The 26,771-nt window shown below is 50.8% G+C and overlaps 1 protein-coding gene across 3 annotated transcripts in view; it reads right to left on the bottom strand.

Annotated features, from left to right (window-relative positions):
- Window positions 1-26,771, bottom strand: part of DPYSL2 (dihydropyrimidinase like 2) — a 115,708-nt gene that overhangs the window by 17,630 nt on the left and 71,307 nt on the right. For all 3 annotated transcript variants that reach the window (XM_067745198.1, XM_067745200.1, XM_067745199.1), the window contains exons 4-8: window positions 13,676-13,840; window positions 11,405-11,466; window positions 10,862-10,942; window positions 10,046-10,114; window positions 4,793-4,913 (exon numbers count right to left, since the gene is read on the bottom strand). In XM_067745198.1, the coding sequence (XP_067601299.1) occupies window positions 4,793-4,913; window positions 10,046-10,114; window positions 10,862-10,942; window positions 11,405-11,466; window positions 13,676-13,840 (498 nt within the window). The remainder of the gene's footprint in view (window positions 1-4,792; window positions 4,914-10,045; window positions 10,115-10,861; window positions 10,943-11,404; window positions 11,467-13,675; window positions 13,841-26,771) is intronic.

Here is a 26,771-nt window from a genome sequence, read left to right as displayed (position 1 = left end):
GGCAGGCTCCCTAGGATGGCTGGGAACAGCAGGGCTGGGGGTGGTGTTTATTTACGACGGGCCTGAGCGCATTCATGAAGAATAAAGGAAGGCTGGGGGTTAGATATGTTTGACAGCTTCCGCCGGGGCGGTTAGTCATTTCCCATGAACGAGAAGCAAGAGGACAAATCCAGAGCGGAAACAACGGAAAACCGTGTGTGTGTGTGTGTGTGTGTGTGTGTGTGTGTGTGTGTGTATTTCAAAACACAGCCACAAAAGCACAGTGAGAAACTACACAAACACTGGGAATTCCCTGGCGGTCCAGTGGTTAAGACTCTGCGCTTCCACTGCAGGGGGCGCTGGGTTCAATCCCTGGTCAGGGAACTAAGATCCCGCAGGCCCCTTGGCACGGCCAAAAAAACAAAAATCTACACAAACACACACACACACCACTCTCCCTCTCCTCTCAGAGACCCCAGGCCAGAACTCAACACCCTGGCACCTGTCCATGGATAACCCTGTCAGATTTTGGTATCAAGAGTGGTTCTAAAGGAACAGAATCTTAAAGTTTTCTGAACTGGCTCTGGGGTTTCTGAAGTTGGCTCTCTTATCTGATGTGATTTAAAGCACTAATGACTCCACTCCCACTAGTTAAGAGAACACTGATAGTACATGGTGTGATGGGGCAAAAGAAATGCACGGAAAAAAAATCACACCCGGTACTTAAAACAGGCAAAGTTCTGGGTAACTGTGTATTTGACACCTTAGAACATTTCTGTCAAACCGAGTATAACAAGATTAGCTGGTTGTTCCTAATTACACTGGACAAAGTGGGGAAAGGCAAGGATGACTCAGGGATTCAAATTCCCAGCTCAAGGGTCCCATAAATGACCCAAACGTTTCTACATCGGCCCCAAAAGAGATCCTCATCTCCAGTGGCCTCAGCGCTAAACCAGCTGAAAACTGAACCCAGAGTCTCACCCTGCAAGTGGCTGAACTGAATTCCCAACTTGCAAGCATCTGCCATTAAGGTGAGGGTATTCGGCTGCAACGGCAACTCTTCCGCGTCTCCAGCCGGCCAGCCCACCCTGTAGACTCCAGACTTGCCGGTGCCCATATGGCACGAGCCAATTCCTTAAAATGTGTGTGTGTGTGTGTGAGAGAGAGAGAGAGAGAGAGAGAGAGAGAGAGGGAGGGAGGGAGGGAGGGAGGGAGAGAGAGAGAGCGCGAGCGCGAGCGCGGTTGTGTTTCTCCAGAGACCTGACCAACACAGATCTTGGTGAGATTTTATAACATTCACAGCCCAACCCATGGGCCACTCTCTGGGTTCAAGATTACTAGGTTGTGCATTAACTTAACACGAAGGAATCGTCCCCCAGGTTGGGTCAGTCCTCACGGGGCCCGTGACCGTGTGCTTCTCGTTACACCGCCACCATTCCCACTGACCCGCAGGGCATAGGAAGTCTCGTCTCAAGTTTGGGTTGTGAACGTTTCTGCATCTGGGTTCCGGGGGTGGGGAGGGGGGAGGAGGGGGAGGGGTGTGCACGGGATGAGGTCATCAGGCACTGCCTACGCGCCACCACTCACACACGGAAGGCATCAGCGCCATGCTCGAACCCTCACGCGGACAAAATGCAGACCGAGGGTGCCTGTTCGCGAGAAATCCCGACACTGGATCCTCAGTGGAAAGAGAGCCGGCCCGGAGTCTGGAACTAAGGGTTCTATTTCCCACGGGCTGGATGACCTGGGGCAAGATAGTCAATCTCCGCATTGCAGTTTCCTTTCTGTGACATGAGCCTATTACATCGACCTGTGTCTAAGTTCTCTTGAAGAGTGAAAACTGCCCAAGGTATCGTGGTGCTGGCTGTGTCTTCATTTCCTTATTTGCAGAGTGGGGCTGGTGACACGCTGTCCTGTGGAAGGACACAGAATGAAGGAAGCAGCACGGGCAATGCAGCCCCGTGGAAACAGTCCTCACTCACGCTCTATCTCACACCTTCACTTACCTAAACACCTCCTGTCTTGGATTTAGGACCTGCAGGTCTCTGGGTGCGAGGCACATGGAGACCAGTGAGGGGAGATGCTACTGCTCTAGACATTGATGGGGTTCTGCTTTTTCAACAGCTCACATGCACACAGAGATGTTGAGTCGCTTTACACAGCCTGACCCCTCTAAGACCGGGTAGGGGGCTGCAGTGCGTGTCTGAACAGTGGTGCCTTCCTCTGTGCTCTAACCATACTTGGCTCGCACCTCTTTGATAAACTATTTCCCATGCGACCATCTGCTCCTGCACCCTCCCACTGCTAGGAAAGGAGCTAACAGGGCTGGGACCATTCCTCACCTCCAGCTCAAATGCCTTAAGTATCACATAGTAAAAGTTCGTGGAATAAATAAGGGAACTCTCTATTCTACAGGGGAAGAAAAGGAGCCACAGCATGTTGGCAGTGTCCCATACCTGCCTCCAGGGTCCAGAAGAAGGCACCTGAAGCTGAAAAACAATCCTCAGCAGAAAATCCTTGCCCCAGGTCAGAGGCATCTTTGCTTTGCTCTTCCAACAAGCCCAAAGTTAAACCAGCCCTTCACTCTTGAATCATCATCGTAGTAGGTACCGTTATTACAGAGCCCTTACGTGCATTATCTCATTTAAGCATCATCCTTTTGCCTTTGTCACCACGACTATCCTCCCCTGCAGATGGAAAATGAGACCTAGAGGTGGTAAGTCACCTGCCCACCATCACTTGCTAGCGCCTCGTGGAGCTGGGATTTGATCCAGGACAGGATACTGATCCCAGAGCCCTAACGCTCAATACAGCTTTATGTTGTATTGTATGTGTATGTATGTACCACTGAAGTGGTCCCTTCTTGGTGCTCAGCCCCCAATACACACACAGGGTCTAAGTCATAAAGACAACAGAACGACATCCTGGGGTGCTGAGTCGCAGATATTTGAGAGGACCTGGACTCCAGCTCTGCGTCTTCAGTTGGGAAAACTGAGACACAGAAAGGAGAAAGGAGCCTCAGCACTGCCGGCAGGGAGGCCTGGAACCCAGAGCTCCCTCTGCAGCCCCAGAGCAGGGCCAGTGCCACCTGCCCCAGAACCGAGACACCTCCATCTTGAAATCCAGACAAGTGAGAATCCGAATTGGAAAACATGGCCTCGGTGTTTCAATTCTGCTAAATTGAATGTTTAATTATATTAAAACTATATTAAAATGTTCGCTTAACTTTCTATCTCTTATTTTCACCTGGGTATGGTACGGTTCCTAAAATAAGCTGCCCCCAACTTCCCCTTTGCACACGTCGTGCCAGCTGTCCACCCCACCCCGCTACACGGAAGCAGCGATTCTGTGATGAGCGTTGGGCGCTGAGGCTGATTCCCGTATTGCAGATGTGTGCCTGGGTGATAAAGGGCCCAGGTGAGGGAGGGTCACCGACAGTAATCATCCACTTGTCTCCTAGAAACAACTCAGAGCTGATTCTGAGTGAATGTTCCATTTCAAAAAGGCAGTTCCTTCTAGCTGCCAGGAGAGGGCAGGTTTCCAAAAAACTGGTATCGCAGCAACCATTTCATGAAGAGCCTAAGGACAAAGGCCCCAGGGGAGTTGCAAAGAACAGGGGCTAGGAATTCATTGCTGGGTCCATCTAGAGGCTATCAGCTCCTGGGACAGGCTGACTCAGCGGTCATTGGGCAATTTGTTCTAAATCTTGCACCAACTCACCCACCAGTGAAAAAATCCGGATCCACGTGGATCACACCCCACAGAGAACCAGAAACAAACCAGAGAGGTCAGAGTGCTCCCTTGCTGACAGAGAAAGAAAGACACATGGGGAGAGATAAAGGAATCAAAAAAGAATGAGGGGTCCGGGGGAGGGAGAGAGAGACACCAAGAAAGTGGTACAGAGACCAGGAGAAAGCTAGAAGAAAGTCAAGAGAGAAATGGAGACACCGAGCTGGAGAAATGCAAAGAGGCAATCGGGTTGGGAAATAAAATGGGGAAAGAGGGAGGAAGGAAGAAAGGAGGGAGGGAGGGAGAACTCTTCTATGATACTCATGTTCTGATCCAGCCAAGACCCACCCCAAGTCCACTACACAGGATCAGGCTTTCTTTCTGTAAGTGGAGCTACACTCCCAAGCACAGACCACGTGTTGTGATTACCCGTACTCACAGTCAAAGGCAGGTTCAGTAGGGCTGTGCTGCATTCATAATGCATTAAGGTGCTCACAGCACATCTCCTGGAAGCAGCACTTAGTAAATTAGTTTCCAAGAACCTTCCCGCTGGAACAGAGGACCAGCCTCAGCCCAGAATATATCGCTGTAATCTACAAAGAGCCACTCCAGCACAAGGAGAACAGGACACGAGGGCGGCCAGGGCGAAATCCCCATCCTACGCCCCCATGAGACTCACTCACACACCCCAGCGGAAATCACTACCAGCCACGGAGGGGAACGGTGCTGAGCCATAGAAGGTTCCCCAGGATTCTGCGGCGCATGGACGGACGTCATCTGTGTATGTGCCTGGTCCATTTAGACGGCGTCAAACGAACTCCAACTTTTCTACGGAAGTGGGGGCAGGAGGCGAGTGTGCCCGTCCACCCACCCTGCTTAAATAGACGCCAACATGGCCGCGGCCCCGGAACACAGCGAGAAACTGGAGCTCCCCGCCGCGCCCAGCTGTAATTAGGTTAATGCTGGAACGTGAGGAGAGCAGAACGACCCACTTGGCAGGAGGGGTTGGAAAAGCAGCCCTCCCCCTCCCTCCTCCCCCTCCCCCCTGGAACCCGCGCGCAGTCAGACCGCAGGCGGCACTTACCCTTTTTCCGGGCCTGGGCGATGACTTCCGCGGCACTCTTGCTCATCACCTTGGTGATGTACAGGGGGCAGTTGGTCTGGTTGGCTATGGTGATGGAACGGTTCACGGCTTCGGCCTCGACCTGCAGTAGAGCATCCAGGCGTGAGAACTGCACCCACACTCAGCCTGTCCCCTGAGCCCGTCTCTACCCTCCTCCCACCGGGAGAGGCCACGGTGAACCACAGACCCCTGTGTCCTCAGGGCTCTACCCTGAGTGGCACTGCAGGCGGGGGAGGTGACGTGCCCAGTGTCACTCAATATTGATTGCTTGAAAGGATGGGGCAATTCCTTCCTGGCCCTTGTGGATGGTTCTAAGCGTGGTCGGCATCGGCTGGGGTCTGTAAGACATGCAGATTCTCAGGTGCCTCGGGCCCTTCCCCAGACCCACAGGATCAGTAACTCTGGGGGTGGGACCCAGAAATGTGGCTCTTATGGACCCCAGGTGATGTTTACACTTGCTAATGTTGGAGAACCACCATGCTTGGAAACCAGTGGCTCCCAGTTTGGTGCATTCACTCCAGGGGCATGGTCTCCAGTCAAAACATTCAGTGATGAATTTTTGAGTTGGGCTTCTGTCCCACACCCACAGATGAAGCCAGCATCATCTAAGAAACAATGCGACCTCACAGGGCTCTGGGAACGGAGCAGGCAGATTTGTGTAAACCAAAGGTCCCTCTGTATAGGCAAACCGCATCATCGCCAGCCACAGACTGGTACACCCTTCAGCACGAGATGGGAGGGCTGCTCTAACCAGAAACCTGATGCTTTAAGCATGATGCTTCAGCGAATGAGGTTCCAAAGACCCCAAGGGATTACTGCTAAATAACCCCCAGGGATTACCGATCAGGTGAGACTAGTTCTTAGACCGTTACACCGTACAGGGGAATCAGCAGTGTGTGCTTGGCATGAGCAGCTGAAGGGGCAAGTGAGACGATGTAACAGAGGACCTCAGAAAGCCTTTTGCTCCCTCCCGATTCCTGGCAAAAAGGCTGGCTTCAACTCTTCCAGGCAAGGGACTGGGTCTTCCTTGGTTTGTTGCATCCTCTGGGCAGTTCTCCCGGGGTAGCACCTGGTACCCAGCAGGTGCTCAAAAATGTTTACTGAGCAAATAAGTGACTTCATTTTGGGTTAATGGTTAAAGCTAGGCTGTTCCATAAAGAGCTGCTACTTTTCATAAGAAATGACCGAGCTCTGGACTGAATCGTCTTAGCTAACCAGTCTCTACGGCAGCTCGGCCAAGAGCTGAAGTTCCGCAGCTGCGCTAAGGGGTGATCTAATTTAATATACGAGGACATCCTTCACATTTGGTCTCTTGGGCTTCAACTATGTGAAGCGAGATGTCTCGAGACGCAAAGGCAAACCAAACAGCTCTTGAAAAAGCTCATTAAACATCCAAGTGTTTTTAATTCCTGGCATAGCTGAACAATCGGCCTCCGCTCTCCTGGGCTCCAGTTGCAACACAAGGGCCTCTAGCCCAGGCAGCACAGAGGAGGGACGTCTTGCATCTCTGCGGTCACCATAAAAGTCCACAGGGTGAAATGCAAACAGGACGCCACTAGAATCTGCATGGCTTCCAGGGGTGCAGGTGACTGCCCAAATTCACTGTCCCAACCCAGACTCTTCTGAAAGCGAACAGAGGCGCTATTCATAACTTCACGGGGCAACGGGTTTGGACCCTGGGTGAACCAGAATGCACAGTCATGCTGATTAGGGAGTAAATGGAGCAGAAATGCCAGTTCTAGGGGGCCCTACCCTGGAGCACTGGCTTCTGTGAAGACTGCTTTGGTGGGAGAATCTGGGCCCCAGGGCCCTGTCTGGATTGGCTCATCCGCTGGAAGGTGAGCTCTGAGCCCTCCCCACCCCGCAGTCGGGCAACTGCCGTGAGGGCAGAGGCTCTAAGGTCACCTCGCGGAGAGAGAAGGTCATGTAAACCCCACGTCTCCACGTTTCACCCAGACCATGGAAGGATCCACGTGTACCGTTCTGGTGCCCATGTGTATGCCTCCGCTATTAACATAAACTGTCTCACACACAGTGAACTCTGGCTTCAATATTATGACAACGGTATTCCAGTTTAAACACAAAATTTTGTATTTGTCTCCTTACAAAGCTGTCAGGGATTTAGGGGGTCACCTAAGCCCTGGTTTCTGGTTTTAAAGATGGACCACCCCAAGGTCCAGGGAGCAAAGCAACCTATACAGGCACGCACAGAAGTGTCAGTACACGACACTCCCCTTGCGGCCCAGGTCCCCAGCTGTCTGCACACCCCAGCCATCCCATGCTTCAAGGCCCAGTTAGGAGGCTCCCTCCTCCATCAAGAATTCTGTCACTCTTACCTCCAGTGCCCCACTCTCCTCCCAGACACCAGTCTTTGTGTGTGTGTGTGTGTGTGTGTGTGTGTGTGTGTGTGTGTGTGTTCTGTGCCACATCACATGGCTTGCGGGATCTCAGTTCCCCGACCAGGGACTGAACCCAGGCCACAGCAGTGAAAGCCAGAATCCTAACCACTAGGCCACAGGGGAACTCCCCAGACACCTGTCTTACAGCTGTAACTGGCTCAGAACTCCATCACATGCCACGCCCCTACTTACTCTGCATCTCCCCCTTCCTCCCCAGCTTGTCTGCAATCCCTCTCAGAAGGGACCACTTTCTCATCCACTTCTATGTCCCTCACAGGCCTCCATCATAACACGTGCTTGGGTACCACTGACGGACAGGAGGTTTCTAGATTTCCACATCCCCTATCGTCTCCTTTTCGATCTTCTCAGCTGAAAACTGGGGGAAATCCGACTGGCAGTCTCACACGGTTGGGTTGGAAAGGCCAGCAGAAAGAAGAACAGGTTTTGTGTGGTTCAAGCACAAGTTAACCATCATGATGCTGGCGATGGCTATAAAACCAGGAAGGAACCACATTTTTGTATGTTCTTAACCGTTTCTTGCGCACTGGCGACATCCCCTTACCGGACTCTAAAGCTCAGTTCCCTCAGGATGCGTGCATGTTTTATCCTCTTTGTCTTTTACAGAGGGTTTAACACGCTGTTAACAGATCCCTGGCGATGAACTAAAAAACCACCCCCAGCAGCCAAAGGAGAAGGGGGCGGCTGGCGCCTGGCAGCTCACGGGGCTGACCTAGAGGTGCACCTGCTCAGGGGAAGCACCGCATGCTGGGCCCGGCCTAGAGTCGGTGCCTCTGAATCAGCTGAGAGGCAGGTGACCGTGGAAAGCAGACAGAAAAGAAAGTCCCCAAAGCAGCCTCTCGTGAGACCACGGGACCCTCCCAAGGAGCCAGAAGCTCCCCGTGTTGGAGCGTTGCCGCTCTGCCAGCCCCTAAAGGAGCCTTCCCAATCTACGGCTGGGGGTTCGGAGGTTCGCAGTGCAACCGCGGCTACGAGAGGAGTCTCCCGGGCCTCAAAGTGGAAAAACAGGTTTGATGTTTGTGGTCAAAATAGCAACCAGGACCCCTCTCCTCTGACAGCTTTGGCCTGTTCAGTAAACCCAGGGCGGGCTTGCTTTCTATGTGGGGTTTGCAGGGACCTGGGGATGCAAAGCAGACGGTGGGAGAGACGGAAACAAGCCCCAGGGAAGGCTCTGAAATGGAAACAAGGGCGCGGCTCTCACGAGGAGCCCCGGGTATCAGGAAGAGGGGCGTTTGCTTTTCTCAGAGGACGATACCCTCTTCCTCTTCCCAGCTGATCCAGCCCAGCCACCGGATGAGGTGAGAGTCCACTTTCCAATGAAGCCCAGCCCCAGGTGTCACCACCTGGTTACACAGGCCCGCTGGCTTCCCACTGAGCTTGGGTTCCGGGGTGTGTGTGTGTACACACTGAGGGGTCGGGAGGGCAGGCAGGATACTGCTTGCACTTTAACTTCACACCCCCGTGATTTCTTTACACGAGACACGCTTCACTGCAGGACACCTCCAGGCAGCACCACACACAGGCAGCAGAATGGAATGGGTCCCCTGGAGCCAGCCGTGCAATGGACTGAATGGCGCCCCCTGGAGTTGTGAGAAGGAGGCTGTGTTGCGTTGCCCTCACAGGACGCTCTAAAGCTGAAATGTGGGCTGTTACGCAGTGTCTGGCACCTCTGGGTACTCAGGAAATGCTAGCTCCCAGTGGGGCTTACAAGGAAAAGAAGGGAGAGGCAGCCCTCTGCCCCTCCTGGAGACCTTGCAGCTCCAAGGCCGGATCCCAAAACTGTTTCAAGACTGAACGCAGGGCCAGCCACCTCCAAGGATGGGCCTGGGGACCGTCATGCCTGCGCCGCCCTTCCCACTCCCACAGCTTTATCCAGGGAGATGCGGTTAAAATGATCACAGAGGCCAGCCTTGAAGGGGAAACAAAGGCACAGAAAGGAATCTTCGGAGTATCTGTGCAAGCACCCCTCTCACCCAGCAACTCCCTCCACCTGTTTCCAGGAGGAAAAATCCTAATTTTAAGTCACCATCCGCTCCCGTGATGATTTTATCTGCCCCCTCTGCCTGTCTCTTTTCCTGGAAGGACAAAAATCTGTTCATTTCCATGAGACCCCCAGCATCCTCTGCTCAGAGCTGCCAAGTCCTCCAACGCCTGCCCTTGAGCCTTTCCTTAAAGAGCCTGAAAAGCATTCAGAGGCCACAGATTCTAATTTAGAAAAACAGGTTCTCTGTCCCGTAAGATGTGAGCACCCCCTTCTCACTCACAAGCCTTGCCACCCAGGACAGTGACTCTCAACGTCGGGGCCAGCGAGAACCCTGCTCTGAATTTTCCCTCCTCAATTTTGAAAGATTCTGTCTACCACACTCTGCTGATTATGTTATACCCTGTGCAGACTTATCATGGAAAAACTTACGGTCCCCCTTCTGTTTTCTAGACACTTAGAAGAGCTGTTATGGTAAGATTCTGAAGGCCCTGGCTTATGAAACACAAAACCCCAACTGCTGGATGCTAATAAAAAGCTGTTTGTGTCTGTCTACCCAAGAAAGGGCTTGAAGAATTAGAGACAGAAAGAGGAGTCTTTAGGCTAAACAAGCCATACTGCTTTACCCCACAGCACAGTCTAACCCTTCACTTCGCCTGTGTAGACACTTCTCAGGGGGTGATGTGACTTCTCAGAGGGACCAAAATCAGCACCCGAGAAGCCCAATTCTCAACAGGCAGGAAGTGGGTTCTCTGTGGCTCTGGTGGCGCCCACCCCAGAACAAGGATTCATGCATTCCGTCCAACAGACGCTCACCTCCTCGGGCCGGCTCAGCACATGTCCCTCAGGGCCCGTGATGCCCAGATCCAGGATCCTCTGCTGCTCCTGCAATGTTTAAAGAAAAGCAGACTTTCAGGGAGAGCTGGACCCCAGATGGCTCTGACTGCTGAGACGTGGGTAAAAATTACTCGGGCAAGACCTCAAAATGGCACGCTGGGGCTTCCCTGGTGGCGCAGTGGTTGAGAGTCCGCCTGCCGATGCAGGGGATGCGGGTTCGTGCCCCGGTCCGGGAAGATCCCGCATGCCGCGGAGCGGCTGGGCCCGTGAGCCATGGCCACTGGGCCTGCGCGTCCGGAGCCTGTGCTCCGCAACGGGAGAGGCCGCAACGGTGAGAGGCCCGCGTACCGAAGAAAAAACTGGCACGCTGACCACTTAGCTCTCATCCCAAGACCCCACGAAGAGAGGGCACGGTACCCTGCTTCCACTGCTGCCCGAGCTATGACAGATCAGTTACAGCCTCCCAAATATGTGCAGCTGTCCCCTGGGATGCCGAAAGCCAATGTGTCCCCAGCCCTGGGCTACAGTGTAAGATATCTATACGTGGACATCCACAGGCAGCCGCGTCACAGCGCTGAGAGGAAGGACTTCTCTGTGGAAAGGCTACACGTCCTACAGAAGATGCCGAGCGGCACGTGCGTCCCCAACATTCACGCTGTCAGTGAGGCTGTTTGTACAGTCCTACTGGGTCACTCCGCTTTTCCCCACCGGAGCTGAGCTACGGAAGCTGCTCCACTCTCGAGCCTGCCTCTCACCCTGTGGGTCACGTCGAGGTGATGAAGAGAAAGCACATACCTCTGCGATGATGTCGCCGTTTTCCGCGTGGACTTGAGCAATCGCTCCAATGTCCCGGATCACACTCAGGACTTCATAGATCTGAGAGAGGGAGGGGGTGGGATCAGAGACAGGGACCTCTGTCTTCCTGGTCACAAGTACAACACCTCCCTGACAGCCACAGGGACCAGCACAGGGACCCCTCGCTGCTTCTGACACTCCCGAGGCCAGTGGTAATTAACAGATAATTAACAGAGGCAGGGTAACCTAAAAGGGCTTGAATTAGGAGAAGCTCTCGGGTGACACCTTCTCTGCACCAGGTTTGCTGAAGAGGGTCGGGGAACACCTCTCGGCCACACTGGCCCACAGCAGGTGGCTGATTCCAGAGCTTGGTGGAACACCTGTCCTGGGGGACCAGGGCACTGGGTTCGTACCCTCCCTAAAGGGAGTTACATCCGGGGCTTCACCCACCAGCCATTTCCCGTGAGCACTCACTGGAGGCAGCTTTCAAGACAACAGCAGTGGTCCGAACATACCGAATGCCAGTGAGCGGGCTTTTCTTACCTGGGAATCCGTTAGCTGGAAGCGATCTTTGAAAGCCATGTACACGAGGAAGGAATTTACCCCTAGTGGACAGACAAAACAGAGAGGTGGAGACGTGACAAACAGATAAACCAATAATCTGGAAGAGAATAAGGAAGTAATAATATTGCGCATATGTATGCAGAGAGACAGAAAGAGGGAGAGACAAAGAGAGACAGAGATGGAGACAGAGAGAGAATGATAAAGCGAATGTGGTAAAATGTGAACAACGGGCGAATCTGGCAACAGGGTGCATAAGGATTCTTTATAGTATTTTTACAATTTTCTCTAAAGTTAAAACTGTATCAAAATTTTAAATTGCCCGTATCTCTACACCCATGTTCACAGCAGCATTACTCACAATAGCCAAAAGGTGGAAGCAAAATGTGTCTGTGGATGAATGGATAAACAAAATGTGGTCCAGCCACACAATGGGATATTATCCAGCCTTAAAAAGGAAGGGAATTCTGACACAGGCTACACCATGGAGACGAGCCTCGAGGACATTCTGCTAAGGGGAATACGCCAGTCACAAAAGGACAAATACTGTAGGATTCCACCTACAGGCCAAATGCATAGACGCAGAAAGTAGAATGGGGGTTGCCAGGGGCTGGGAGGAGGCAGAAGGGGAAGTTATTGTTTAACGGGTACAGAGTTGCACTTTGGAACGATGAGAAAAGGTCTGCAGATGGATGGTGGTGACGGCTGCACAACAAGGTGAATGTCCTTAATGTCACTGAACTGCACACTTAAAAATGATGAAGATGGTAAAGTGTACACTCTGTTGTATTTTACCACAATTAAAAGTGAAAAGTTAAAAATGAAAGTTGTTCCTAACGGTTGTGACTTTAACAAGAAGATGAATTAGAAGACCCTGCAGATGAAGAGCTATAATAAATGTCGTTTCTCTGGTAAACCGATTGCCTTTCAGGCCGATTTTTAAGAAACGTTTTTTTTAACAAGAAAAGGGCTGTGAGTGTGACAAGCAGATGTCACAGTTCTCACCCTGGCATGTTAGGGTTCTTGCTTCCAGAGGCACCAGACCAAACATCCCTGCTCAACATTCATCACAATGGTAAACAACTGTACTGACAACCTGCTAGCCTTGGTGCTTAATTGAAGTTGTCGGGGATGCTGGAAGCTGCCTTGGTTCAGTGCCTCAGGACATCCCTGCCCTTGTCCCCTGCTAGGCAACAGTTGCTATGGGAACCCTCCACGCTGATGCGGAGTAAATTTATTACAAGTATTGAATCCATTTGAGTGTCGGTACTCTCAAAAGTGAGAAAGGTCAAGGGTTACCTAGTTGCAGTCACATAGGATTCATTCATGCTGCAATGAATCTTAAGGTATCTAACCCAATAGCCTCATGTGAGATTTTTTTTCCTAATTGAGACTCATAAAATTTAAGTGATTTGCCCAAGGTCATACTAGCTAGCTTCTGCAAAAGCAGACAGATAAACCCAAGGCTCCAGATTTTTATTCTAGGCTTTTCCTACCAAATCTATGGATAGCTGCCAGATCCATGGCTAGATTTTACTCATAGCTCATGGCATTTCTGAGCTTAGCAGTCCCAGAACCCTAAAGCGTAGATACTTCCTGGACGATTAGGATCCAAAGAGGTCAACATGCTACCCCACATGACCTCCAGTCTATAGCCAAGGTCAAGGAGGCGCCCAAAGATGATGTGGTCTGGTAACACCACCCAAACCCCCAAGGTTCCTGTGGACATGAGGGTCCCAGAGGCACCTTGAGGTGGTTAAGATTTCCTCCAGCCTCCCTGGGAATCTTTCAGAACCCAATGCTTAGAATCTTCCCCCCAAGAATAGTCCTACGGACAAAGCCAGAGCCCACAGGTGGTCCCAGAGCCTCATCTCCCTCAAATCTACCCTGATTCTTCTGGGTCTGCAGGAAGAGACTGCTCAAGTCCTGTACTCAGGGTCCCGGGCTCTTTCCTAAGACCGCCCAGAATCCTCCCTGGGATATCCATGTTACCCTTTGAGGGCAAATCACTCTCACAGCCTCAACTCTCCAGCCTGGCTGGCGCACACAGCTCGCTCACACCAGTAAGCTGTGACTGGCTGTCTGGCCACCTGCAATGAGCACGAGCTGCAGCCTAAGCCCTCCCTCCTGGCAGGCACGGGGATGCAGAAGGCATCGATCAGCACTCTTCCCAGAAGCTCTCCTTCAGGGCTCAGCCAGCTCGTGGGCTGAGAAGGAAATATCCCCAGAAGGCGCCGGGGCAGCACAACCTACCGTGGTCCTTCACCAGGGTCTCCATCTCCTCCTGGATGCCCTTGTGCCACTCGGTGATGTCCACGTGCAGAGAGTAGTCGCAGCAGGACTTGCTGTCGGCCCATTCCCTCCACTGGTCGAAGGCAGCCAGCAGGCTGGTCCCAGGCTCGGGAACCACATGGTCAACTAGAAAGGAACAGACATGCGTCGTCACCAACGGGAGCTTCAAGGGTTGCGGGCCAGCAGCTGTTTCCCCATTTCGACCCTGAACAAGGGCTTCTTGGGTTCAAAATTGAGATGGTGATCTCTACAACCAGATTCTAAGAATCCACTTAAGCCAGCCGACTACCCAAGAAGGAGAAAGCAGAAACTTGGCACGGCACGACTCCTCCAGTGAAACCACGCACGACCTGCCCTGATCTGATTTCCCAGCTCAAAACCGCTGAAAGCACAGAGCTCGGGCACATTTCAAGGACAATGAGTCCTTACGGACAATGGCAGTGTCAGATGGCTGGCCAGAGCCGGCAAGCCCTTCCTTGTGTTGATAGCTGGCTCGTGAGACGCCCCCTACCAGACGGCAAGGAACTTGAGGATGCTGGACCGGAGCCATGCAGACTGGGCCTTTTAGAAGTTCCCCGGCATATCCACTCTCTCATCACCACTCGGATTTCTGCGGCATAATACCACTTTGTAATTTAAGGGAGATCTTTCATCCTACGAGTTCAAAGCATTTTAAAACTGCGGTTATTGTTATATTATTATTGAGGTAGGCTGATACGGAGGACAGAGGCCTCTGGAGTCAGGCTCACCTGAGTCTCTTTCTTGCCTCCACCCCCCACCAGCAAGGTGAGCCACTTAATCTCCACCACCCTGAGTTTCTGTGCTGGTTTAAAATAGGGATATTACGTACCTCATACATTTGTTATGAGGACTCAATGAGACGGCATGTCAACCTTGTGTCACTCCCCAATTTAAATCCTCCAATGGCTTCCCCTTACTCTTCAGATAAAAATTAAAGTTCTCAACAAGGTCCTCAAGATCTTGGCTTGGCCCCTGCCTACCTCTACAAATCACCCTGGACCACCTACCCCTTGCACTCTGATCTCCAAATACACAGGCCATCTTTCAGCCTCCTCCCTTCTGCCACATGGCCTTTGCACATGTTGTCTCTCCTAGGTCCTGAAGAGCTCTTGCCCAGTTACCATGATTATTATTACTCATCTTCTGCACAGAGACACTGAAATACAAACTGAAATGACGTGTCCAAGGTTGAACCAAACTTACATAACCAAGAAGACGAAACCCAGGACTCTTGATGCCTAAAGCAATGAATCATTCCTCTAAATATTAGATTTTCTACACCCAGGTAAGCAGTTCTCAGCTAAGAAAATGCCAGCCCAGGCAATGCTAGTGAGCTCAGATTTCTGAAGTGGATCAAATCTTGCAGACGCTGCTCAACTGTAATCAGCTGAGCTTGGCTTCATATGCTTGAAAATACGGACATCTAGGCTGAATTTTCTTTTGACAAAATTTACTTTTTATAAGTAGTAGTATATGTAATTAAATGGGTAAATACATCGCTGGTATTGTAATACATATAACATATAATGTTACCTAACAAAAGCAATGAGCATATACACTTCTAATACGAGTCTGTTCCATCTGTAAAATACTAACATAGAAACTCTGACAAAGTGATTTCAAGTTTTCTTCTTAAATTGTGTCCCCCTGCCCCTGGCAAAAAGAAAAACAAAAAGAAAAAGAAAAAAAAGGATGAAAACCTGACTTGGTAGCAATCACAGTTTGGGCAGTATCTCCCTAGTCACGCCCCTGGTTTCATCACCTGCCCTCCTCAAAAAAGCCTTTGGTAGCTGTCCACCATCTCTAGAGTGAAATTCTAACTCCTTTTCTTGGTCCTGAAGATCGGTCCCTGCTCATCTCTCCAACATAATCTCTGCCACCTACCCCCTGCTCACCACCTTCAGGCCACCCCAGCCTTACTTCACTCTTTGACCTGCCCAACTCCCCGACCTCCAGGCCTTTGCACAAGCAGTGCTCTTTCTTTGGAAATCCATTCACCTTGCTCTTTCCTTGGGCATCTCGTTTTTCTCCCTCTGATTGGGTTAAATGTCACCATCCCAGGGTCGTACCCCCATGTGCAGTAGTTTCTGCATCGTTTCCGTACTTTACTCTCTGATTCTCCCCCTCCCATCCCCTGTCGCTGGGATGTAAACTCCCTCAGAGCAGGGGGTAGGTGCCTAGACATAGGAAGTGCTCAATACCTATTTTCAACAAATGAATGAATGCTCCCTTCCAGCTCCCACGCCACCCTGCAAGATCAGGACATGCCCTCCTGGGAACACAATCAGAATTTTCCTGCTCAACTCCAAGCATAGGTAAGATCATCGGGTGCTATGCTCCTTGAAGTTCAGGGTGTATAAAAATTATCTTGAGAGCTTATTAAAACCCAGGTTCCGGGCTTCCCTGGTGGCACAGTGGTTGAGAGCCCGCCTGCCGATGCAGGGGACACGGGTTCGTGCCCCGGTGCGGGAAGATCCCACATGCCGCAGAGCAGCTGGGCCCGTGAGCCATGGCCGCTGAGCCTGCGCGTCCGGAGCCTGTGCTCCGCAACGGGAGAGGCCACAACAGCGAGAGGCCCGCGTACCGCAAAAAAAACCCCAAAAACCCAGGTTCCTTGACATCACCCCCAGACTTTCGGATTCTGTAGGTCTGGGCTGGGACCTGAGAACCTGAACTTTTAATAAGCTCCCTGGGAGCTTCCACTCTGAGCATCAGTAACTGAGGGCAAATCTTTTCCCACTGATTTCTTCTGCCAAACCGCCATTCACTCATGCCCACTTTACCATCAGGGTCCTGTTTACTACACAACAGCATTATCACTGACCAAAAATATCTGGTTCTCTATATATCCAAAAGCAGCTCCTAGAGTTATGAACCCTTGAACACTCAGGACACAGGCAAAGTTGAGGGCTTCAGGGAAATAAACACATTTCCTCCAAGGGCTAATGACACTCAGAAACGTGTCCATGAAAAGCCTCCACATGTTTTCCCACAGTTCTCTTTAAATAGAAGCTCTCCCGGGAAGAGCTGCTCCAGGGAACAGGGCAGAGCATCATACTCATTTCCGGAGGGAGCAGAGATTCTCCTCTGAGGACAAAGCCTGGAAATGACTTGCATGGAACTCACAGCCCTTTCCCCTGGTGACTTTCCTAAGCCATCTGTCCCTACGAGAGCCTGGCTTCTGCCTGACAGTTGACTTCTCTCCGCTTTTGTAAGACGTGAGGGACAGCTCATCAACCCAGCCTGGCATCGGACCAGGAAAGGATGGCCTTTGGGGTCGGTGAACCCCAAGTTCTGATTCTGACTCCTGCTGCCTCACCCCCCTGCCGTGTGTATTCCTTGGGACCCTCCTCTCTTCACACGTAAAACGCGGGCATGAAACAACTACCGTTGAGTGCAGGGCTGTAAGAAGTTCAAGAAAGCGTGTGAAAGCACCTGGCAAAACATCTGGCACACGCCGAGTCTTCATCCCCTCGGGATGAGCCATCGGAAACACCACTGTGGTTTCAGGAGGAGGCCTGTGAACCTGGTTTATGAGACAGCCAAGAAGATGCCCCAGGACGGCGGCCCGAACTGAGGGGTTCCAACCAGCGTCCAGAAGTGCTTGTAGTTAGAAGACACCAGCTCTTTCCAAAGGACTGTTATTACTTCTCTTAAAACTGTCAAAGGACCCTACTTTTTTTTAACAGCTTGACTGAGATATAATTCACATACCAGCCGATTCACTCATTTCAACTGTTGAATTTTTAGTCTCGTCAGAGTTACACAGCCATCACCACAATCTAATTGTAGAACATCGCCCAAAAGAGAAACCCCATCGCCGTCAACTGCCCCTCCCCACACCCTCCCGTCTCTGCTACTCCCGGCCCAAAGCAACGGCTAATTTGCTATCCGTGTCTATGGATATGTCATATAAAAAGAATCATACAATATGTGGTCTTTTGTGTCTGGTTTCTTTCACTTAGCATAGCGTTTTCAAGGCTCATCCACCATCGCATGTACCAGCACTTCATTCCTTTTTATTGCCTTGAGTGGTTTGGGTACTCTGTTGTTACGTTTATTGGATATCGGCAAAGTGTTAACACCACGTAAACATGCTGCTCCTGGAAAATTCAAATCTAGGACCTCTTTGGAGTTTGTAGTATTTAAAAGACCCTATTGTTTAAACGTCTTATAGTAACTGTAGATTCACAGGCAGTTGTAAGAAACGATACAGACAGATGCTCAGACCCTCCACCCAGTGACACCCCCCCAGCCAGGGGTGATGTCTTGCTAACCTGAGTACAACATCACACCTAGAAAGTCAGCCCTGACATAATCCAAGACCCCAGATTTTTTAAAAGCCAGCGGTTAGTGTTTCTGATCAATCTGCATGGGGCCCTTCGTACTCAGAACACATAGAGATGGTAGACAATCACCACCGCAGGTCTGCTGGGGGGAGAAGCAGGTAAAGCAGGAGAAAGATGCGGGGGTGGTCAGCCCTGCCGGGTCCCTGCTCGGGCCCTCCCCCTGCCTCTCCGAAGCCTCACCCACAGATCCCTGTAGGGGCAGGTCTAGAATCTCCTGCAGTCGGTACACACACCACCAGCGCTCCCTGGGGCCGCTCTTGAAACTATCAGAACTGCCCATCACCAGCCTCCCCTTCCAGAATCAGCACTGCCTCATTCTCCAGGCCCTGCATTTAACTGTGTGTGTGCGCGCGCGCGCGTTGGCCTCACCCATTTCCATCTTAGATAAATTAATGGACTTGAATTAAAAGCAAACCATCAGGGAGATAACAACACAAACCGCCGCTGAGTTTCGGGGCTGGCGTCTACTCAGCGAAATGCCAGGTGCCCTAGTCAGCAGGGAATGGCTTTTGTTGGTAGAGAGATAAGAGCCTTTGGGGAGCCCAGCCTGACAGTTTCGTTCTGAAAAAAGGCAGAAAGGGAAGAGAAAGCACCTATGCCTGGGGATAGGAGAGGGACACATAGGAGAGGTAATGCTTGAGCTCCTGACCAGTCCTGCCACCTCCTCAGCATGTGACTGTGGGCAAGATATTCAGCCTCCGTGGACTTGAGATTCCTCATCTGTAAAATGGGGTTAATACTAGTACCTAAGCCACAGAGTTCTAGTGAGGTGTAAATGAGTCAATATGGGAACTACTCCGAAGAGTGCCTGCTACAGGAACACGCTGAAAAAGACCAGCAGGTAGACAAAGTTACATTCCTTCATAAGGAAAACTCCCACATAAATCCCTTTGTGAAGCATTAAGGTGCTCTAAAGCACGTGCTTCCAGGGCTAACTACTCGCCTTGCACAAATACACTGCTTCTCCCACAACGCAAGGAAGCATTTTCCTAAGAGCTGGAACTATCTAGAACATTTTTTCTTATATAAATTTATTTAGGTATCATTTACTTTTGGCTGCGTTGGGTCTTCGTTGCTGCGCGCGGGCTTTCTCTAGTGGCGGCAAGAGGGGGCTACTCTTCGTTGCGGTGCGCGGGATTCTCATTGGGGTGGCTTCTCTTGTTGCGGAGCACGGGCTCTAGGCACGCGGACTTCAGTAGTTGCAGCACATGGGCTCAGTAGTTGTGGCACATGGGCTTAGTTGCTCCACGGTGTGTGGGATCTTCCTGGACCAGGGCTCAAACCCGTGTCCCCTGCATTGGCAGGCAGACTCCTAACCACTGTGACACCAGGGAAGCCCCTAGAACAATTTGTGCCTGGTTTTCTCATCTACAAGCCGGCGATAAAAATGCACCTCACCGCATTTTTGTGAGCGCTCAGTACGACGTAGTCTACCAGGTGCTGGTCAGATATGACCAATTACCATTCGTATTCTCTTCTCTGTGTCCCCCAAAGCATTAATTAAGCAGGAAGACTGGCACACAGAAGGCGCTCAATAAGCACAGGAGAGACCAAACATCACACGTGCCTCTAGCAAGCAAGGCCTCGGCCATCTCGAGGACTGGACCACTCTTCCTCCCAGGGGCCCAGCCATGGGACTCTGCGAATGCACACACCCAGCTTAGGACCCCTACCCTCCACCAAAGTCCTTGTCACACACAGCAATCCCTTCCATCCCCCATAGAGACTCACCACAGCGACTGGGACATCCCAGCCCTCCTGAATGCATGCCGGCAAGGGGCCCCCAGCCTTAGGCTAGCCCTGGCCAAAGAAAGGAACAACAAACTCAAGCGTCATTCACGGACTCTGAAGATGCGAGGAATGGCAAAAATAATGAATATTCATCAAGTGCTTCCCACGTGTCCAGGACTAAGCTGTGCATCTTCCTTGGATTATCCCCCTCGATCCTCACACCAGACCCCTGCAGGAGGAGCCATGGTGGCCTGAGTTTTCAGTTAAAGGAGCTGAGGGACAGTGAGGTTGAGTCAGCTGCTCACGTTACTTAGAGCGCACGGGGCAGAGGGCCCGGCCTGCAGGAGGTGAGCAACGTCACGGCACCTGGGCTGCAGCCCTGCAAGGCCCTGGGCAGAACTCTGGAAGGTGGGCCATAACGTGGCCTTAGCTGGCACAGGTGAACTGTGACCCCAGATGGGAGACTCCAGAGCCCCTGTTCAGCCACTCCTGCTTAAAAGCAAGCCGGGAGGGGTGGCTCATTGAGAATTAAAGTGCCGTCTTATAAGGGCAGCAAGTAGTTCAATAATTCAATAAACAGAGAAGAGAACTGTGTCATTAGCCTAACAATCGCAGGCAGACTAACTGCTCGAACCTTGAGGCACTGGGGTCATCCCCTAATTTCTCTCTTTCCCGAACTTCCTTTAATGTAATCTTGTTTTTAAAACTAAACGAGTATATTCATATGAAGTAAGTCGAGCCATAAGAAACCGTTCAGTGTCCAGTGATCGCTAGTAGAATCGTTAAGCCAGATCTGGGGGGAATAAGGGCCGAGGCAGGAGCCAGGAAAATGTATTTATAAAACAAACAAACAACCTCTTAAGTGATCTTATGATCAGCCAGCTTTGGAGGAAATAAACCACGCTCCTGAAATACTTAAAATCTATTTGGGAAAAAAATACATTAAACGGTTCACATAAGGGTACTTCCCTGGCGGTCCGGTGGTTAAGACTCCGAGCTTCCACTGCAGGGGGCATGGGTTCAATCCCTGGTCAGGGAACTGAGATCCCACATGCCACACAGTGCGGCCAGAAATAGATAAATAAAAAGAAAGTCCATTAAAAAAAATATTTTTAAATCAACATTAAATAAAAGGTACATATAGGAATGACTCTGCTCCCTCCTTGGGCTACTGCTCTCTTCCTGCCCTGTCCTTCCCACCAAGCTCCGGAAAGGGCTGAATCTCTGTCAACGCCCCATGTCCCAGCCTCCCTTTCACACCCGCTGCACCCCTATCTATCCCCTGCCTGAACATGCTCCAGATTCATCCCAACCCCGTCCCCACCACCTCAGTGTGACCACCCACAGCACCACGGACCCTGCTTCCAGACAGCACTCTGCAAGTTTCCTGTGTCTCAACTCTTCCTGTGTCTTGGGCTCAACACTCACTGGTGGATGGATCTGGGGACCCGGGCCCTCTTCGGTCTCCGGCAAATCCCCGTGACCAGCAGCTGGAGAAGCAGGTGGGACCCCCATGCTGCGGCACCTGTAAGGGTGGCTCCTGCTGCCCCAAAAGAGCTGCCCATCCAGAAGCTGCAAGCGGGCACCTGGAGCTCCCCACACCTGCAGCCCATGCCCCCTGCCCACCAGATTTCCCTTCCCGTGGCCTGGGCCTGGTGGAATGAGGTTGCCCCGTGCTCCCAGGCTGCTGGAAGGTAGTAACCCTGGGAGCCCAGGAATCAGAGCTGGAGACAGAGGGTGAGAAAGGAAAGGTGCGGAGCAGGGCAGAGGGAAGACCCAGATTCCAAACCCAGTGTTAGTTCTGATTCTAACGATGATCTTGGAAAGGCCTCTTGGCTTCATTCCACTTTCACAATTTAGCACAAAGCATAACCAAAGCTTCCCACTTTAGGGAAACATATACACGCCTCCAGAAATTTTTTTTATATAGGAAAGGGACAGTTAAATCATTTTCTAATGTCATACCATTTTATAATTTCGTACCACTGTTTGTATTTATTTGAGAGCCACAATATCAACCTCACCTCGGTATAGCTCTGTAGTGGTTCACCAAGTGCTCTCACATGCCTTATCTTGTGTGATGCTCAAACCAGGCAGGCAGGGTGGGTTCACAATGCTTGCACCACAGATGAGGAAATGGGGGCCATGGGACGTGCCTGCAGAGCTCGAATCCCAACCCGCCTTGTTTGACAGCCTTTACTCACCATCACCTTCTTGGCATATCTACGAATAGCACGCACCTCAACTTTCCAAACCTAAACCCTTTTCTATCATCAAAAACATATGCAGTTTCACTTAAGTGGGCAGCTAATGAACTGAACCTGGTGGGCAGAGGGGATACAGCCGATGTGGGTCATTGAAATTCAATTTGGGGCGCCAGGTAAGAGCTTGTCAAAATGTCAGCACCTTGTAAAACCTTTTTCTTTGAGGCTTGGTATAGCTTGCCCACGGCCTCCTTGCATGTACGATCAAAGGCTGAGCTAATGAAATCTACGTGTGGCAATGAAGGGTCATTTATAACGTGTAAATCCTTTAAGAGGATTTATCAACCCAATGATGCGCAGAAATCCCCTCCTCGACTCATCGAAAGCAGACGTGGGGAGCCTGAGAGCCCATCTGTAGACAACGTGTGGGTCAACCTTCCAGGAAGGGGCCCACCAGCGTCGACCGGTGGACATGGGGAGGGAAGGAAGTGGAGTCGCTTTGCCAGACAGGGCTTTACTTCAAAGCCAGCCTCTGTGGACTCGACGGTTTGCTCTCCGCTCACTTGAAGTGGATGTGCGGAGTAGCGCCTGCAGGCAAGGCGTCATCAAGGCGCGAAAGGTGGCAACAAATCTGCAGCACTGCTTGGCCACCAGGAGTGCTTAAAGGACTCCGTGGTCCGTGCACAACGATGGCACTAATTGCCCACGAGTTTTTTTACTAATTGCTTATTGATGTAAGCAAGTCCGGCAGACTCCACTTAAAGAGACTGTTAATGGCTACGATAAGGTTCAGATCCAGAGACCCTGAGAAATGGTTCTATCTTTTTACTGATGAGAAATCTGAGTCCCAGGGAAGTTTCAAAAGTCACTAAAGACACATAAAGTGATGTACCAGTACCAGAATTAATCCCAGGTCTGAATCCACAATCTGTCCTGTTTCCTTTACTTGTTTTATAACAGGATAAAATAGTACCGATAATCCCACCATCCTAATCATAACTGTTCATCTTTTTCTATATCATATTCCACAACTGTCATGTACATATGTTTTATGTGGGTGTAATCAAAAGCCCACTCACTCTTAACTGTGGCTTTTTTCTTAATACCATGTTGTCTCAGAGTCTTTGTAATTCCATTTTTTATGGGAACTATTCTCAGGAGAATCTATCACAACTTTCTTCACCATTCTCCTATGTTGAACCTATAGAGCGCTTCCAATTTTCCTCTCTCATACGTAATGTTTCTATGGACATATTCACGCAAATAACTTTCACCTTATGTTAAATGGTTTTCTCTGGAGAGGGTCCTAGAGTCAGAGTTCCTACAGTTCATAATACAGATGACCACGTTGCATTCCAAAGCATCATCACTTCCTACCGCCTCTAGCCACGCATCGGAACGTCACCCCAGGCAGTGCTGGTATTTTCACTTTATTTGCTTGCTATTTAAGGGAGTAAAAAAACAAAGCTCTTTTCACTATTCTAGGCCATCTCTGTTTCAGATAAATGGCCACCTTCCAAGACCCAAGTAGGGGACTAAGTAATACATAAGAGAGCAGATCTACCAGCTGTACAAAGAGGTTACTGACAATTTAACCAGGATATGATGAAATGGCTAGGCCACCATCTTAGTTCTACTGTGCCCTTATCTCTGCTCTTAGCTTTGTCAATCGGAGCCCTAAAATGATACCCCTAAGGGCGCCTTGTTAGGCCTTCAAGACAGAGGCAGGGCCGCAGCCCAGGCCCCCGGGCCCCAAGTGCAGGGACCGAAGCTGTGCTTTCTCTCAGCTCCATGTGGGCTCACAGACAGACGGACAGACACTTAATAGGAAATGCCAGCTCCGAAGCAGGATGATGAAATCGTGGCCCAGGGAGAAGGCAAGAAAAGCCAAAGGTGAAAATTCCAGCCAAACTCATTAGAAATCAAAGCTTCCAACTCCAGGCTCATGTAGAATTTCTCCAAGAGATGTTGAAATCGTTGGCTAACTGCTGGAGGGGGCTCTGTTTCCTGTAATTAGACAGGCATTCTGAGTCTCAGCCTGGAGCAAGCCAGCTTTATGCCACCTCACACCCACCCACCGGTGGGAGAAACACAAAGTTCGCTTCAGGCACGTGTCTGGATCCTGGCATTCCTCTAAGCCGTCTGAAGTCCTGGGGGTTCTCATGGACTTCACCGGCCCTCGAGCTGGCTGGCTCTCAAATGCCCTGGTCGGACAACTGGGCCTCAACTCCACCGGCTAAGTACACTTGTGTTCATGAAAAAAACGTTAGAGCACCAGTAAGTTTTTAGAACCAGTTAACTTCTGTGTGGGAATGGTCTCCAGGGCTATAACTGTCCACACTGAATGTGCCGGAAACCCCACAGAGCGTGCACAGGTTCAGAGCCCCGGCTCCAAGCTCTCCTGTCTGGAGATGAATCTTGGCCGTGCCACTAACTATCTCTAGGGCCTTAGGCGAGTTACTTAAACCACCCACCCCCCTACCTCAGTTTCCCCATCTGCAAAATAAGTATAGCAACCATGGCTACCTCATAGCATAGGGGTCAAAAGCATGAACTCTGGGGTCAGACTGCCGAAGGTGGCACCCGGGCTCTGCCACCCACTAGCTATACAACTCAGGATCCTTCACCCTCTCTGGGCCTCAGTTTCCTTACCTGTGAGATGGAGATAACAGTACCTCCTCACATGGTTGTTATGAAATGGTGTTTCCAAAAGGCGTATATGAGTGGCCTGGCAGAGTAGGTCTTATACAAACATTCATTAAGTAAATTGAAAGTAAAATAGTATCATCTTGAGCATATAAGGCTGCTTGGCCCAAGTCCTGGCACAAAGTCAGTCTCCATAGGCTCGATCGTGCTTTGAGGTAGAATGTGAGGAGGGTCAGGGCTCGGGCGTCGCAGGGGCACGGAATCTAGGAGGCTGAGGGCACCCTTCAGGGCTGCTGGCGCGCCAGGTGGCAGGGGCAGGGCAGGGGGGAGCGGGGGGGAGTCAGGGTCAGGTGGAGGACCCATGAGGGGTTAACAGAGTGCGGGAAGGGAGCAGATAAAGACGTTATTGAGAGAAGGTCCAAGGTTCCCGGTGCCACAAGAAAGGACTGGAACTTTGAAGTGTTCATCTAGCTGAACAGTCTTCTGCATAAAACTAAATAAGACTAAAACAAGAAAACAAATCTGTCCTGTTTATACAGCAAGTAGGCAGGGGTCGTAAAATAAAAGACAGTAAATGCTAGAGCAGGAAGAGTCACAGAGACCCTCTGTCAAGACATAAATATAAACTTTTCACCTCCCAGGGAATCACCCTCCCCACCCGGCTCCCAACCCCGGGACAGCATGATGGAAACAATCTTCCTATCAAATGGAATGTCTTAGGCATGAAGAAATGTATCCATTTGCATTAGGAATCAAACGCAAGAAAAACGGCCACGCAGAGCAGAAAACACAAACTAATCATCATTAACAGAGTCCATGTCATTCCGATCACAAGCAAAGAAACCTGATCTTACCCTGGAAACATCACTGCAGTGTGAATCTCCGCAGGCTTTTAGAATATTGAAACTATTTGTATTTTCAAAACCCTAAGGGCTATGGTAACTCCAGGCTGGGATGCATGACCTTGTTCTCCCCTCTCCCTTTCCATGCAGGGAGGTGCAGGAGGTGGGTTCCCTAAGAGGTGGAAGCACAGGCCCGGAGGATTGGCAGATTTTCTGAGCACACCCCCTTCCATTAGCATCCTTTACCAGACACAAGGCCCTGGGTACCAGGATGATGACCAGAGGGTATGCGCATGCCTGTGTGTGTGTGTTCATGCGTGTGCATGTGTGTGCATGCATGCGTGTGTGCCTGCATGCGTATGATAGGGGCAGAGGGGTAGGAGGTGAGCTCCCTATCCTACTTCCTGTGGACTTTCGGCCACACCGCACAGCCAAAAACAGACAGACCCAATCTTTGCACGTGCATGTGGGATCTTAGTTCCCCGACCAGGGATCGAACCTGCATCCCCTGCAGTGGAAGCACGGGTTCTTAACGGCTGAACCACCAGGGAAGTCCCACTCCAGGCTGCTTTAAAAAAATGGAAGAGACTTCCCAGTTTTCACCACAAAGTCTGCCATAAATAAATTCCAGACTAGAAACAAATTACGGAAAGCATGCAGGAAAGTAATGAGGGAGGGGGGACCCTAGGGGTTGGGGGGACAACCAAAAGGGTCTCCGTCTGGGGCTAGGACAGACTCGGCTCTGAACAGCTCCACCTCGAAGAGGGGTGGCAGCTGGCTGTGTCAGGCCAAGATGAGGTGGCTGGGGAAACATGTGAGCAATGACACTTCCTCTGTTTGTCTCAGCTTTTGGTTGCCTGGGACTACCAGACCACAGATTCTGAACTGGCCTGCCAAAAATAAGAGATTACAGGGCTGTCCGGAACATCATGAAAAAATAAAAGTCACACCACAAGGCTTTCACGTGCTAAGATTGGGTCTGTTTTCCTTCTTGCTGGTTCCTTGTTGGGAAGGGAACCCAGCAAGAAACTCAAGGACTTGCAGCTTCCTAATTAGAGACCGACAGAAACATACATACTGACATAGGTAATGTGAAGAACTCTGTCAAAATGCTCCAGCCCGAGGTCATTGTCAATAACAGGAAAGAACAATGAGCAACTTCATCAAACAGGGTCAGGTTTGCACTCCTATTGAAGTAGATAAACAAACAAACCCTATGATCTAACGACAATAATCTTTCCGTGAAAATATGGACTGAAGTAGT

Source organism: Pseudorca crassidens, chromosome 7, assembly GCF_039906515.1.
Source record: "Pseudorca crassidens isolate mPseCra1 chromosome 7, mPseCra1.hap1, whole genome shotgun sequence".
Classification (NCBI taxonomy): domain Eukaryota; kingdom Metazoa; phylum Chordata; class Mammalia; order Artiodactyla; family Delphinidae; genus Pseudorca; species Pseudorca crassidens.
The sequence above is the reverse complement of the archived record's forward strand: the minus strand, read 5'-3'. Positions and strand labels throughout refer to the sequence as shown.